Genomic DNA, 14,489 nt, shown 5'->3' with positions numbered 1-14,489 from the left:
TACCTTTACTTTTACTTAAGTACTTTGGTTACACTTTACTTGAAGGTATCTACATAAGAGTGACATGACACTGTCATGAACGTTTCATAAACATTATAAACAAGTCATAAACATTTATGACATAATGGTTCTGTCATTAAGTGTCATTCGGTTTTTGTCATGACAAGTTATGGTTAGGGTTAGGGTTAGGGTTCATGTGTCATGACTGTGTCATGACAATGTCATGTGTTCATGATAGTGTCATGTCACTCTTATGTAGAATGGGAAGCAGAATGGCCACTGTGATCTCGTACCCGCAGGTCACTGATGGACAAGAATTAAGACAGAGGGAACAAGTCTAAGTAGCAGTGTTGTGCTACTCAAGATCGGTCTTGGTCTTAAGATCGGTCTCAAGACCACTTTTTGAAGGTCTCGGTTTCGGATAAAGAGGACTCTGATTTTATTTCAAGACCGGTCAAGACCACAACTGCAGGGATATCACCAAACTGCCTGTGCATTGTCTGATTTATGTGTTAACATAAATAATGTGATTGGATGTAAAACTTCCTGCTTCAAATGCAACCAATAACTCCACCCACTTCTAATTTGAAATTGGTTACTGTTAATCCCCTCTCGCCGCCCCCTTAACACAGTCTTTGGTTGTTTTTTGCCCCCAACGTCTCCTCCCAGGCAGCGCGGCAATGTTTAGGGTTAAAGGTCCCATGGCATGAAAATTTCACTTTATGAGGTTTTTTAACATTAATATGTGTTCCCCCAGCCTGCCTATGGTCCCCCAGTGGCTAGAAATGGCGATAGGTGTAAACAGAGCCCTGGGTATCCTGCTCTGCCTTTGAGAAAATGAAAGCTCAGATGGGCTGATCTGGAATCTTCCCTTTATGAGGTCATAAGGGGAAAGGTTACCTCCCCTTTCTCTGCTTTTCCCGCCCAGAGAATTTGGCCCACCCATGAGAGAGAGGCATCATGGCTTCCAAACGAGCAAAGTGGCAGTTGGTCAAGGCCACACCCCCACCCTCCACCTTGCCCCCCCCCTCTCTCCTCCTCAATAGCTACAGACACAGAAATGGCACATCCTAAGGAAAGCTCATTGTGGGACTGGCTCTAGTGGCTGTAATTCTGCACCAAGGCTGAATTTTGGGAAAGAGACTTCAGATACAGTATTAGGGGACCACTAAGGCCTATATAAAAGAGACTTCAGATACAGTATTAGGGGACCACTAAGGCCTATAGAAAAGCATCCAAAGAGCACCATGTCATGGGACCTTTAAGGTTAGGGTTAGCTGCCTGGAAGGCGCCGTTGGAGGCAAAAAACACCATCGAGCCCTTAACACGCACTCCCAAAAAAGTGAATGCGAGAGACAAGAGAAGAGGCTCTGGCTGTCTGGCATTGGTCTGGTCTTGGTCTTGTCTCGGTCTCAACCCCACAAAGTCTTGGTCTTATCTTGGTCTCGATACACTCTGGTCTTGGTAAAGACTTGGTCTCGGTTTAGGTGGTCTTGACTACAACATTGCTAAGTAGACACAGAACGGCTGATATTTAAAAATGTGTTCCCTTGGCGTTTACTGTACATTTCAATTTGGTGTGTTAATGTCAGCAAAAAGTTGTTACTTTATGCCAAAGAAATATCGAGCCTTGTTGGTGCACAAAGTAGAATTATTGTTATTAGTAGTAATAGGAATATTTTAATTCAAGATGCAACCTTCTCTGACTGCTGGTGGTGTGACTCTAAAGAAAGGTTTTTGTGTGTTTGTGTGTGTGTTTATTTTTCTTTAGTATATTAATGCATGGATAAATGTGTGTTTTCTTACGCTGAGAGTTCCAGCAGTTCCTTTACCACTTCCACAGGTTGGTGTTCCCATGGCAACGGTATCGCTAAGGCCTCAAACAGGTCAATGTCCCGAACAGCAAGCATCACAGCCGTCACGCCGTCACAATTAGGAACATTCACATCCACCTTGTCTGTCTGAACCTGAGACATGCAGACAGACACAAACATCAACTAGAAGGGCAATCAGAGAGTGCACTGCAGACCTCTGCCAAGGCATGCCCTATTTCACAATGTTAATACATTGTGAACTTTCCCAGTCTGGAACTCATTTTTCCGACATCACATGAATGCAGCACAAATCTCGCAATGATGACGAAAGTGTAAAATAGTGAAATGGACTACACCATTTTGTAAACAGAGCCATACTAAGAAATACAGAGAGAGTTTTGTGGAGCTGATTAGTCTTAATTAGCTTTGTATCAACTCATTTGGTGATAGCTTGACGTTCATTCATATAAAATAGTTGCGCACTATAGCTTTAAATCATCATTTTAATCATTTAATGTATCTTTTAAACACCTAAAAAACTGGTGTGCTATAGCATTAAATACAGTTGGAGGCCAGATAGAAAACACACAATACACATTATTCACATGCCTGCTGTTTAGATTACACTTATTATTTGAACGAAAAGCACCAGATGATATTTCTCCCTTTAGTTACACAAAGTTGCACAGTGACATCATGAGACATTAATACCCAGTTGTGTTTTTGTTATATGGAAACTTAGTTGTTCCCTTTGCTCATCAGGGACATCCTCTACCACTCACTCTGTAGCTGCGTGGGAGTCTTACCAGCAGGTGCTGTAAAGAGTGCAGGTCTCCCTGCCAGGCAGCCTGCAGCAGCTGTGCCTGGGGAGGCAGATGAGGCCTCGACATCCACCCCAACACTTTCCCCTGGAGCTCAGGAGGGCTAATGTGGAGTGCTGTCTGCTGGCTGCAGTTACACAAGGTGACATCAGCCCCGGCCCCCAGCAGCCGCTGTACCACCTGTTACAGTTACAACACCAGCAGGTAAAACGATGAATGACACAAACAGGAAAGTTAGTAGACGTTTATCACATGTACATCTGTAGATGGAAATAGCTGATTTTGTGAAGCTACATACCTTCTCCTTGTTGATACAAACAAGGCTTTGTACATGGGTAAATTCTCAGTAAAATCAGCTGGATACAGTAAATGTGTGTAATGGGAAAATTAGATTTAAATGTGACCTTTTGTTTTTTGTCTCTTTTGAAGTTGATTCTGTCATGCTGAAATGAATGTGACCAGACAAATGTATAAGGTTCACTGAAAAACATTCTGTTCTTCAGGCAGTTAGATAAAACAGGAACTTCACCTTGAGGGAGATAGTGTGCTGAGGGGAAGACGTCAGCCGAAATTGGCCCAACAGATATTTTCTATTTCTATATATTTTAGACTGTCTGCTAGGAGTGCTGAGTCATGTTTACTAAGAATGGGTATGCCTTTCATTCAGAAGTGTATATAAACCAACTGTATTTTTTACTTGTGAAAAGACATTTCCACACTGTACTATATGTGCTCTGTGAAATTGTGCTTCCTGCTTGCAAGTATAATAAATACAAAGAGCAAACTTGGTTTCAGTTCTGAACTCTCTTATTTTTGTTTGACTCTCACAAAACACTCTGCTGCAAAAGAAACTTCCACAACATGTGACTCATCTCATTTCACAGGACATCAGTGGGGGGATCGTGTCTCCCCTGTGTTACCGGTAAGTCATATGCTTGTTTTGAACATGCCCTCCCCGAGAGGGTGCAGAGGAGCTATATAAACAGCAAGAGCCAGGTGATGTGGAACAAAAAACATTACGTTATTGATAGGAAAAATACAACCTGTCTCACACACACATGCTCACCTGTAGGAATTTACTAGTTAGAAGCCCCCCCCCACCTGAACTATGATTGGCCCCCATGGTGCCCCTCCCCAATCCATCAGAGCACTGTCACTTGCCTGCCTGTTCTGCCAATTTTCCCAGCCCTTGTCACATGACCAATTACTGTTTCCATGATGACTATCCAAAATTCTGATACCATGGAACCAGCACTGGAATTGTTTTTTTAAAAAGTGGCAGACTGAGCCTATAGTATAGAAAAGGTGTATTGTATTCGGATGTACAATTAGTTTAAAATGAAAACAAGTGAAATTACTAATGAATGTGATGTTCTATTTAGCTGAATTACAATTGGTCCCCCGGGAGATACTGTGGGAGGTGCTGCGGGAGTATGGGGTGAGGGGGTCCCTTCTCAGGGCCATCCAATCTCTGTACGACCAAAGCGAGAGCTGTGTCCGGGTTCTCGGCAGTAAGTCGGACTCGTTTCAGGTGAGAGTTGGCCTCCGCCAGGGCTGCGCTTTGTCACCAATCCTGTTTGTAGTATTTATGGACAGGATATCGAGGCGTAGTCGGGGTGGAGAAGGGTTGCAGTTTGGTGAGCTGGGGATCTCATCGCTGCTTTTTGCGGATGATGTGGTCCTGATGGCATCGTCGGCCTGTGACCTTCAGCACTCACTGGATCGGTTCGCAGCCGAGTGTGAAGCGGCTGGGATGAGGATCAGCACCTCTAAATCTGAGGCCATGGTTCTCAGCAGGAAACCGATGGAGTGCCTTCTCCAGGTAGGGAATGAGTCTTTACCCCAAGTGAAGGAGTTCAAGTACCTTGGGGTATTGTTCGCGAGTGAGGGGACAATGGAGTGGGAGATTGGTCGGAGAATCGGCGCAGCGGGTGCGGTATTACACTCAATTTATCGCACCGTTGTGACAAAAAGAGAGCTGAGCCAGAAGGCAAAGCTCTCAATCTACCGGTCAGTTTTCGTTCCTACCCTCACCTATGGTCATGAAGGCTGGGTCATGACCGAAAGAACGAGATCCAGGGTACAAGCGGCCGAAATGGGTTTCCTCAGGAGGGTGGCTGGCGTCTCCCTTAGAGATAGGGTGAGAAGCTCAGTCATCCGTGAGGAGCTCGGAGTAGAGCCACTGCTCCTTCGCGTCGAAAGGAGCCAGTTGAGGTGGTTTGGGCATCTGGTAAGGATGCCCCCTGGGCGCCTCCCTAGGGAGGTGTTCCAGGCACGTCCAGCTGGGAGGAGGCCTCGGGGAAGACCCAGGACTAGGTGGAGGGATTATATCTCCAACCTGGCCTGGGAACGCCTCGGGATCCCCCAGTCGGAGCTGGTTAATGTGGCTCGGGAAAGGGAAGTTTGGGGTCCCCTGCTGGAGCTGCTACCCCCGCGACCCGTTACCGGATAAGCGGAAGAAGATGGATGGACAATTGGTCCCGCCTGTGCCACCCCACTTAAAAAATCCTGGAATCGCCCCTATTTACTAGTGAACAATGGACTGATATTAGATCTGCTAAGTGATAGGTGACCAAAGCTAAACCATAATTACACAACACCAGACGCTCTCTCTCATACACACACACACACACACACACACACACACACACACACACACACACACACACTTACACAATTTACCTCAGGCATGCCTTTGTGACAGGTAGCGATAAGGGGAGTGGATCCTTCCTCCTCCTCATCTTCAGAGTCGGAGACCTCCAAATCCTCCCGTCCCTCCACCTCTTGTCCACGGCTCACAACCAGGACTTCTTCATTTTCCTCCTCTTTCTCTCTTTTCAGCATCTCATTAACACTCCTTATCTCTCTTCTCTTCTCGCTTCTCTCCATAGTTCACAGGATCTCAGTCGGATCTGTGTGAATGCAGTCGGACAGAAGAGCCGTGTCTAAGCAGGAGACCAGACACCACTTGACCTTTTTTTGTTGTTATGGAAAAAGACAAACAAGAGGACAAAATGACTCAGGAAATAATAACCCTGCACTGATGCGGTTCTATCAGCTCAGTGTCTTAGCTAGTCTGTATGTTTGTGTGATCATCACTGGGATGTTTGCCTTGGGATGTAAGTCTCTAATGATCCTTTATTCCCAGCAGAGGCAGCACAGAGGGCGTGATAGGAATTATTCCTTCCCATTATCACTGCTGGTAAGTCACCATGATAAACATCAGTATGCTTTAAATGAGCCACCAATGACAATGTGTGTGTGTGTGTGTGTGTGCGTGCGTGCGTGCGTGCGTGCGTGCGTGCGTGCGTGCGTGCGTGCGTGTGATGTGTCAAGTGATACAGGTGCTGAAAGAACTTCACAAACCTCAGAGTAACATTGTTCTTTAGCATTTATGAATCCCCAGCCTAAAAAAATGCTTTAAAAAATGCAATGTGAAATCAGGTTTGTTAAAATAGTTGAATGAAGACAATATTTGGCTTCTGTCAGGCCATAAATATGGTATATATAACTTAAATGTGTATGTAACTGTGTGTGTGTGTGTGTGTGTGTGTGTGCGCAATAGAGACATGACTACCCCTGTGGTTTAATGTTTGACAACACTAACAGAGCAACAGTCAAGATGGCCGAAATGTCTGATATACAAACAATTATACCCTATAGATATATTACAAAAGTGCCTTTTAGAAGATATGAAGGATTTTTTTGCACATTAAACATTTGTCAGCAGCTTTAAAATAAGACTAACAACCATGATTTGGAATACAATGTTGAAATGAACAACTGTTTACTTACTGTACTGATGTCATTTCGTTCTTTTAGCTCCCGTTCTTCACATTCCTTCATGAGCTCATCTAGCCATATGTCTTCTCGGACCCTCTGTGGACATTTCACGAGCAAACCTTTTGATCCTTTTCAACAGACTCTCCACTCTAGTGTTTCCTCTCCTTTCTTCTTCTTTTCCCCGTACGCCTCCTGCTGTACGTTTACATTTGGTTGCCTTGGAGATGGTCAGGCTGACAGACTTAGTTTAAATGCCAGCAGGCTGTTTGCTGCCTGACACCTTTAGACCGAGTGAGACCTGCAAAATTAATGTTAGACAACATTTTTTTTTTTTTTTTTAATTATCATTTAGTCAACTGTGGCGTGAACTTGATGGAGCTAGACTTGATATACCTTTGCTTGCTTGTAATCTTTGCACATGTAAACATAACTGATTTCTAAAGGAACAAAATACTTTTTCATGCTAATTTCCAGATTTACTGGAACTTCATGAACAAGATAATATGATGAACCATTAATGATGTACACCAACATCATCGCTTGAATTAAACCTACAGGGGATCGTGAACAGAACACAAAAACTATAATCATCATGTAATAGAATATATAAAAGTTGTGTTTCATACTTACATCAGTCATATGCAGCAAATTGATATACCATTCAGTAATACTATACTTCCAGATGGTCACAGCTCCTCATTGACATTAGGGAAGTTTAAAGAGTAAATCCACACTTGCATGGACAAAAAACCATTGCTGTACTGACCTCTGTGGGTTAAAAGATGTATGTACAGTTAGCCCACAGTGTGGTCTGGTGTGAACTGTACCATAGCTGTGATGTAGTGTAATGCTCCAATGCTTCACAGTGCAGTATAATCATACTTTTTGGCAATGTAGACATGTTGATTTCAGCCTTTTTATTAAAGTGCTCCTTAATCCTTTGTTAAAGATAAACACATTTGTCTCCAGATGTAGTTTTTTCTTGTAATGAGCTCTTGATGTCCTCTTGATAATAGAATACTAATGGGGTAGACAGTCATTGACATCATTGTGTGATCACTCAACCCTGATGGTAGATTCTGATCTTGTTCTTTACAACCTTTACTTCTTGACAAGCTTAATTTTTCAAATTGTCATATGGTTTACCATTTCATCTCCTGTTTTTGAGTCACAGTCCTAAGCTTTCCTCCTTGACGTTACATCAGTTTTCACTTCATGTTTTTGCTTCATGTCCTTCTTGAATAATTTGTACTTGTAAGAAGTGCTTTACTAACATCTCTGCTTCATCTCCTCTTAAATCCTTCTGCATTCTGCCTCAAAAGCATTTTGGTTTGAGATGAGAGTGAGATTTACAGCCTCGAATTTGTTGGGGTCTTCCGTTCCTGCTTTCTTTATCCCTTCCACCCTCTGTTCAACAGAAATAATACATACATTTATTAGTTTCTTCAAGTTTCTTCTTTATGCCATCTTCTTCTTTGCCTTACTAAAATTATCCGCCTTGTTCTGTGATGTTTTTTTTCCCATAACATGTTTCTATTTTGTCCCGACTGGCCCACTGGATGGAGACGATGTGCTTGGTCTTGGTCTAGACAGGTATTTGTTCTGTGCTATCCTTTTTCTGGACCTTTCGAGACTTTTCTAGTGGCACTGACTTATCTGAGTTGCACCTGTTGCCTTATTTGTAAAGTTAGCCACTGGTAGTTTTGTTGCCTCTGTGTAATCCTCTATTCAGTTCTTCTTACCTGTGATATGACCCTCCGTCAGGACCTGCCTCAGGCTGCCTTTTTTCCATTCAGCCATTTCATTTTCTGAGTCGTTGTTGGAAGCTTCTTCTGTTGCTCTCATGTAACATCATGAAGGCACACAAAGGTATTTGGCAGAGAACAACAACAAAGGTTTAGTCTCTACCATCCCACGTAGATGAGTCATGTTTAGGCCTTTTAATACAGATGAATGTGCCTTTTCACACTGGGTTCAAAGCAAACTGCAGCAAAATAGAGACAATTTTTATACACTTCAAATGGCTCCAAAAACCAATATTTCCAACTAGTCTAGTCTTTATAAAAAGGTGAAACAAAACATGTATTTACTATACATTTCTGTACTGTAGCTATAATTAAATTGTGATATACATTTTTTGGTGTGAACTTTGAACATAACTTTATTTTGAATTCCAAGAAGACATCCCATGTTTCATGTTCATGGTTCATGCAGAGTAAAGGTCATGTAGTTTGAGCGTAAAGTTGAAAAAAGCTGATACACAATACAGCAGTGGTTTGGGCCTCCCCAGGGGGCTACAAACAGTTTCAGGGAGGCTTAGTGAATGGAATTGAAAAAATAGAACATACGTTATTACATTAAGTTATTAAAAAAAAAACGAGGGGGGGGGGGGGGGAGGGGACGCATTTTTTCAAGCCTTGTCTGAGAGGAGGCCCACAGGCTCAGACTTTGAAAAAACCCGCAATACACAGTATGTGATGCTGTCAGACAGACGGAAAAAGTGGATTTCTCAACAACGTATAAGGATGTATAGAAGAGAAACAGGATTTTACGAGCTTAGCCGTGGATTCTAAATGAAAACAGAATCAAGTATGAATCACCAGAGTAATACATGTGCAATACGGATCCAAACATAAACTACTGGTTTGCTGCAGTGAAGTGTTATAATATTCTATTGATGTGTTCCCTCTCATCATCACTGTGGGTCATACTGGGCAGACGGTAGAGTGCGTCACAGGAGGCACTTGGTTTATTCATTTCTGCTGAAGTTTAAACCACTTTGAACTGTTAAATATATTTAGTGTGATGTGGTGAGCCATGATTACAACCACTCATCTTTTTAACCTCTCCTGTTTTACTACACTAAAGAAGGAAAATCGGACTGAGAAATTGTCTAAAGACGATACAATTATTGAATTAAAGTTGGAAAAAGTTGGGTTCTAACTTTTGTTTTTTTGTGATTTATTCACACGTCATCATCGTATCATTAAAACACAATTTCAGAAGGTACAATCATCATATGTAGGCCGCGTGAAATGAGGGAACCCCAAATAAGCTACTAAAAGCTTTTCGAAAGGGGCTCGATAATAACTATAAACATACACCAGAGAATATACAGACACTAAAAAGTCAATTCACAATAGACTCAACACAGACAAATACCACAAAATACAGACAATCCCAGTACAAATATAACTGAAGAATATTCAACAATCATTATGTTAGAAGCATCTTTTCCTTTAGACTTTTCTTGAAGATGGAGACAGAATGCAACAATTTCAAGTTTTCATCAATCTCGTTCCAGATCTGTGGTCCCTTACAAGCTACACTCAGGCTCGTACACGTCAGCCTTTGTTATTATTTTTTTTTTACCAGTGATTAGGAGTTTTGTTTTATAATGACTATATGAGGGCTAGGGCTTGTATAAAAAACGTGTACAGATGTATGTGAACTTGAGCTGTAACGCTCCACATGACCACTAGATGGCAGTGTTGGGCAACTCTGAATCCAATCTTAAACCATTGCACCTGTCTTCAGATCCACACCACAGGTGGACAACTTTTCTACATGTCCACTAATCACACAGCAAATGCTGTTTTTTAATCCATTTTAGTAATTCCAAATTAATCCACAATCTACAATTTAAAGTCTGTGTGGTCTCTCTCTATAAAGGTGATATACATGTATTCTATTTCAGATGGTGTCTGACAATTTCCGGTAATAACATACGTTTAGTTTAAGCTATAGTCAATTACTTTTGCTTGTTTGCTTTTTTATTTGTGTATTGAGTTTGGTTATTTATTAAGTTGTGGTCATAGGCTGCATTGGCCGCGGGTACGTATCCGATTAACCAATGGAAAAGTACCATTAGGAGTCCGGTGCCTCCTCCCTCATCCAAATCCCCCTCACTTCCCCTCCCCGCGCTGTAATTGCTCTGTTTGGGTCTGTCCCGTGTCCCCGCCGCTCACCCAGAGCCGTGCCCTCGCAGACAGAAGCAGTGAACCATCACACAGTCTCTCCGCTCCACCGGTCCCAGGCTGGTGCGTCCCGTTGCGCACAGCTCAGCACAATTTCCAGCCCTGCACACTTCAAAAGCGCGCTCCGAATTCCTCCTAAACCTCAGAACGGCTGGTGGGAAAGAGAGCTACAACTTTACGAGTCACTATGATTCATGTGTGGATGACAAAGGACCGGTGACAGGAAGACTCGGGGGAGTTCAGGTACAGCAGGAGCAAGGACGAGTCTTGACCCCCCCTCCCTCCCCCGAGCAGTTTGCGCAAGGTGAGACAGCAGAGGATCCCCGACCGGATGGCCGTATAAGCTCCATGGATTTCTTCACCTAGCTGCTGTCACTTATTATGTTACCATTTACTCTTTGAGCTCTTGTCAGTTGCTCCCCCTCTTCACTTCCCTCCCAAACTTCAGTCAGTGGATCGTTCTGAGAGCGACAGGATGGGATCGCAGACCGGGGCAGCTCGGCAGAAACAGACGCTCCTGTGGTTCGTTGTAGGTGAGTCTCTCACTCTGTGGCTGCATTCATGTGTGTGAAATGAAGAGATACAAAGGTGGTGAGGGGACGCATTAACGTAAACCTAAATTGTGACATCTGTTTGGAAAATATCAGACACGTCATCAGACGTGGCGAAACATTCCTCATGCGATCATCAGTTAGAAACAAATGAGTTCGGATGTACATATTGTGTTTATGGAGGCTTAGTAATTGCTGTGTAAAAACGACTTCAATTACTCTCATTCACATCCAGAGTCAAACAGAGCAACATACCTGCAATAGTATGTGTTCACTTCTGCTGGTTTAAAGATGAATGGCAAGTTTGATGTTCCAAACAATGAAACAAACAGCAATATTGTGCCAGGATCTCGTGTGTTTGTGGTACTTAATAATCATATTAAAATTACTTTTAATAATTGTTTATATAGACCATAAAACACGTTATTATCACTCTCACTTTCATTATACTCCTGACCTAACCTGTGGGTTCGTTATGATATGATATCAAATGTACTACAGGATTCCCTCACAAGTCAGCTTTTTCATTATAATGATTTTCCACAGGTAGGAAATGTGCCTAACATTTCTAAACTGTTGTGATGGGTTTTTTTTTATTTTATTTTTTTATTTTAGCTTGCTACCACAAGTTCACTGAAGGCTTCTCTAGTTAGATTCTCTGTTTGGAGTGGTATGCATTTAATTTGGCAACCTTCTGCAATCATGTAATATTATCAGGTTATTATCAGGTCATTGCAATCAGGCTTACTATTTAGAGATTGTATACAATAAATCCACTTATTCCAACTGAGATGTAGGGAATTCACCTGGAAGGGTTATGAAAAAGTAAGAAAAAACTTGCTTTTTGCCAAGCATAGTCGCAAAAATCTATTTCTACAAGAAACATAATCTGATAGAAATGATGCATTAGCTGGTTGAGGTTCTTCCATTGTTCTTTAAAAAAAAAAAGTCAGTTGCTGAAAAGTCAAAATAAATATGAGCTTAGCTAGTCAGTAGGACACCTGACCTATTTTACTTTAATATTTTAACATAGTGGTATAACTATTTAACATTTGTCATTGTTTTTCAAAAATAATGACACTCAAAAATGGTGAGGTAATTTCTTTTTTACAATAGCTACACAGTTGTAATACTACCAGTGATGGAGTACCTCTGGATGGAGTAGTCCTGGACTCGGACTCGAGTCGCTATTCTCTGGACTCGTGACTCGCCTTGGAGAATTTATCAACTCGTACTCGAGCATTCATGAAATAGGGCTCAGAAGTTGGATAAAGTTTCTGACTACATTTATGTGTAATAGGCAGTGATAGAGTATTTGCATCCGCCTTGAGTACGACTCTGGACTAGTGACTCGACTTGGACTCGAACTCCGGCAATGGTGACTCGACCCGGACTCTTCTTTGGTGACTAAGACAAAGGTGATTCAGGCTATACTGATAGAATCAGTAGCTTTTAGCAGTGGAGCTCCGCTCACCGGTGGTGACCGAGAGCACTGCTGTCAGCTTAGCTGTGATACATAGTGTGTTACTTCCTCTTATTAAAAGACAGCGAAAGAAACAGAAGCAATCATGGTGTGATAACTCTGTTGTAAATTAAACTTATAAGTTGTGTCTGTGTAGACCTAGTGAACCAGCAACTGCAGACAGTCAGAATCAGCGCTGGCCATCACATTTATATGACCGGCAGTGTGTTCACTTTCACATAGGGCTGGGCGATATTAGGGCCGCACAATATATTGTTTTTTTATCGTCATCGCAGTATCAACAGGCACAATATACATACCGCGAAAGGCTGCGATATAGCCAATAGACACTCAGAGATTTGTGTTAGGTGTTAGTTGAAAGAAAATATCAGTAGAAAACTGCACTTTAAAATGAAACTGTCATTCTTTTTTTAGTGGTGCATTTTATATTCAATTCAATGTTCAATTTGTTCAATAAAAGAATGTCGAAAATGATTTCCTTTCATTAGTTGTTAGTAAATTCAACAAGCAATTTGTTGTATTTTAGCAGAATACTGAAAGCAGCAGAAATGCAGAACTGAGTACACTTTAATAGCTGTTTATTTATCGCAAGTAATATCGTTATCGCGATATTCAACAATGTTATTGCATATCGCATATTTTCCTCATATTGTGCGGCCCTAGGCAATATAGAGGAAATCAAATATCACAATGTTGATGTCGATATTAGGACGATATTGTAGGGCTGACAATTTGTGCTCTTACAAAATATTTTCACAAGAGATTTGTGATAAATAATCATCAGTAATGTGGATATAATAACTAAGAGGGTAAAGGCAAATAATAGAACAGTTACAACAGTCTGGTATGTTCAGAAAATGACCTCACTTTACTGTAATGCAGCCTGCAAAACCAGGAAAAGACAACACCTAAGCCGTATTACGATATTACGATATCCAAAATCCAAGACGATATCTAGTCTCATATCACGATATCGATATATATCGATATATTGATATATTGCCCAGCCCTACTTTCACATAATGTAAATGTATATACTGTAATTACCTTGAGTATGAAGTGTGATGCAACCACTTAGCTTAGAGAACGTAAAGTGAACAAACTACAACAGTGATACGAATATTTAACAAACCTATTATGATCAGCGATGTGAAGTACACCAGATCCACAAATATTTTTTTTCAAGTTTCAAGAAAAAGATGTTATGAGAGTATGATATCAATTATTTAATTTCCGTCATTATGCATTGCCACTTATACAAAATGTATGACAAGACCACTCGGCTGATAAAGCCATGTAATGCAGGAAAGTCTCAGCGAGGAGATCCAGTCTTATTTGTCTCCTTTTCAGACCCTTATCTCTCTTTCTTTCTCTTTCTCTGCTGCGTGCACAGATTTATCCACAGCATGTACGTTTAGGCTTGGGAAGACACTCAGTTGACTTGGGTTCATTTCCCAACCTCTAACACTAATGCTAACCACTAAATGCTTTACCCTCAGCTGAACTGTAAAATGAATCTCATCCCCTAACCCCAAACTGAGCATTGTGGATTTCTATAAAAATGTACTAGTTACACCTGTTACAGACTTCAGAGTGGTGATGAAAAAATAAAATGAACACACAGTTGAAATATGCACTGGAAATACACCAACGTGCATACTACACACGCTGTGACGCTATCTGACAAAGGTGTTGAGGCAAGCTTCCTCTACTCTTTATCACTTTGCCCTTTGTTTCCCATTACATAGCCTCCATGTAGGTGTTCTATTTGCAGAAAGAGAAATGTATGACTCATCACAGCGGCACCAGGTTGCCTCATTACTGTTTTACCACATTCCCACCTGAAACAGCAATTTTTTTGCTCTGAAAAATCTTTTCTTTCAAAAAACATTTTTTGGTCCCTAAATAATGATGCACATTCAGGCGGTCCATTTATCTGTCTAGGATACTTTCATTCTATTAGTCTTACAGGCACTTTTAAAGACTGGCAGCATAATTAGATTAATAGAACACAGAGTTGATACAAATCAAAATAACCTCTGCAATTGAAGTCATTTGTG

The 14,489-nt window shown here is 41.5% G+C and overlaps 2 protein-coding genes across 4 annotated transcripts in view; one reads left to right on the top strand and one right to left on the bottom strand.

The window, feature by feature from the left end:
* Positions 1 to 251: 251 nt before the first annotated feature.
* LOC116044606 (E3 ubiquitin-protein ligase mib1) lies at positions 252 to 5,677 on the bottom strand. The gene is made up of 4 exons (XM_031291933.2): positions 5,318 to 5,677; positions 2,621 to 2,815; positions 1,807 to 1,967; positions 252 to 303 (listed from the first exon to the last, which is right to left on the bottom strand). The coding sequence occupies exons 1-4, from the start codon at positions 5,522 to 5,524 to the stop codon at positions 252 to 254; spliced, it is 615 nt and encodes a 204-aa protein (XP_031147793.1). The 5' UTR covers positions 5,525 to 5,677.
* A 4,672-nt stretch (positions 5,678 to 10,349) lies between these two features.
* ramp1 (receptor activity modifying protein 1) overlaps positions 10,350 to 14,489 on the top strand; it is an 80,112-nt gene continuing 75,972 nt past the window's right edge. For 2 of the 3 annotated variants that reach the window (XR_004898129.1, XM_031291677.2), the window contains exon 1: positions 10,351 to 10,928. Coding sequence is in view for 2 of the 3 variants with exons in the window: in XM_031291677.2 (XP_031147537.1) it covers positions 10,871 to 10,928 (58 nt within the window). In the remaining variant the exon portion in view is untranslated. Of the gene's footprint in view, positions 10,929 to 14,489 lie in introns of all 3 variants that reach the window. The other variant, XM_031291688.2, reaches the window with a different exon arrangement.

The sequence above is a fragment of the Sander lucioperca genome, chromosome 8 (assembly GCF_008315115.2).
Source record: "Sander lucioperca isolate FBNREF2018 chromosome 8, SLUC_FBN_1.2, whole genome shotgun sequence".
Taxonomy (NCBI): Eukaryota; Metazoa; Chordata; class Actinopteri; order Perciformes; family Percidae; genus Sander; species Sander lucioperca.
Note: the sequence above shows the minus strand (reverse complement) of the source record. Positions and strands in the feature narration are given on the sequence as shown.

Coding starts and splice junctions, on each gene's coding strand:
- LOC116044606 (XM_031291933.2), bottom strand. CDS start 5,524: ATGGAGAGAAGCGAGAAGAGAAGAGAGATAAGGAGTGTTAATGAGATG. Junction 1,968..2,620: donor ACTCTTTACAGCACCTGCTG/GTAAGACTCCCA, acceptor TGCATGTCTCAG/GTTCAGACAGACAAGGTGGA. Junction 304..1,806: donor GAACTGCTGGAACTCTCAGC/GTAAGAAAACAC, acceptor CTTGTCCATCAG/TGACCTGCGGGTACGAGATC.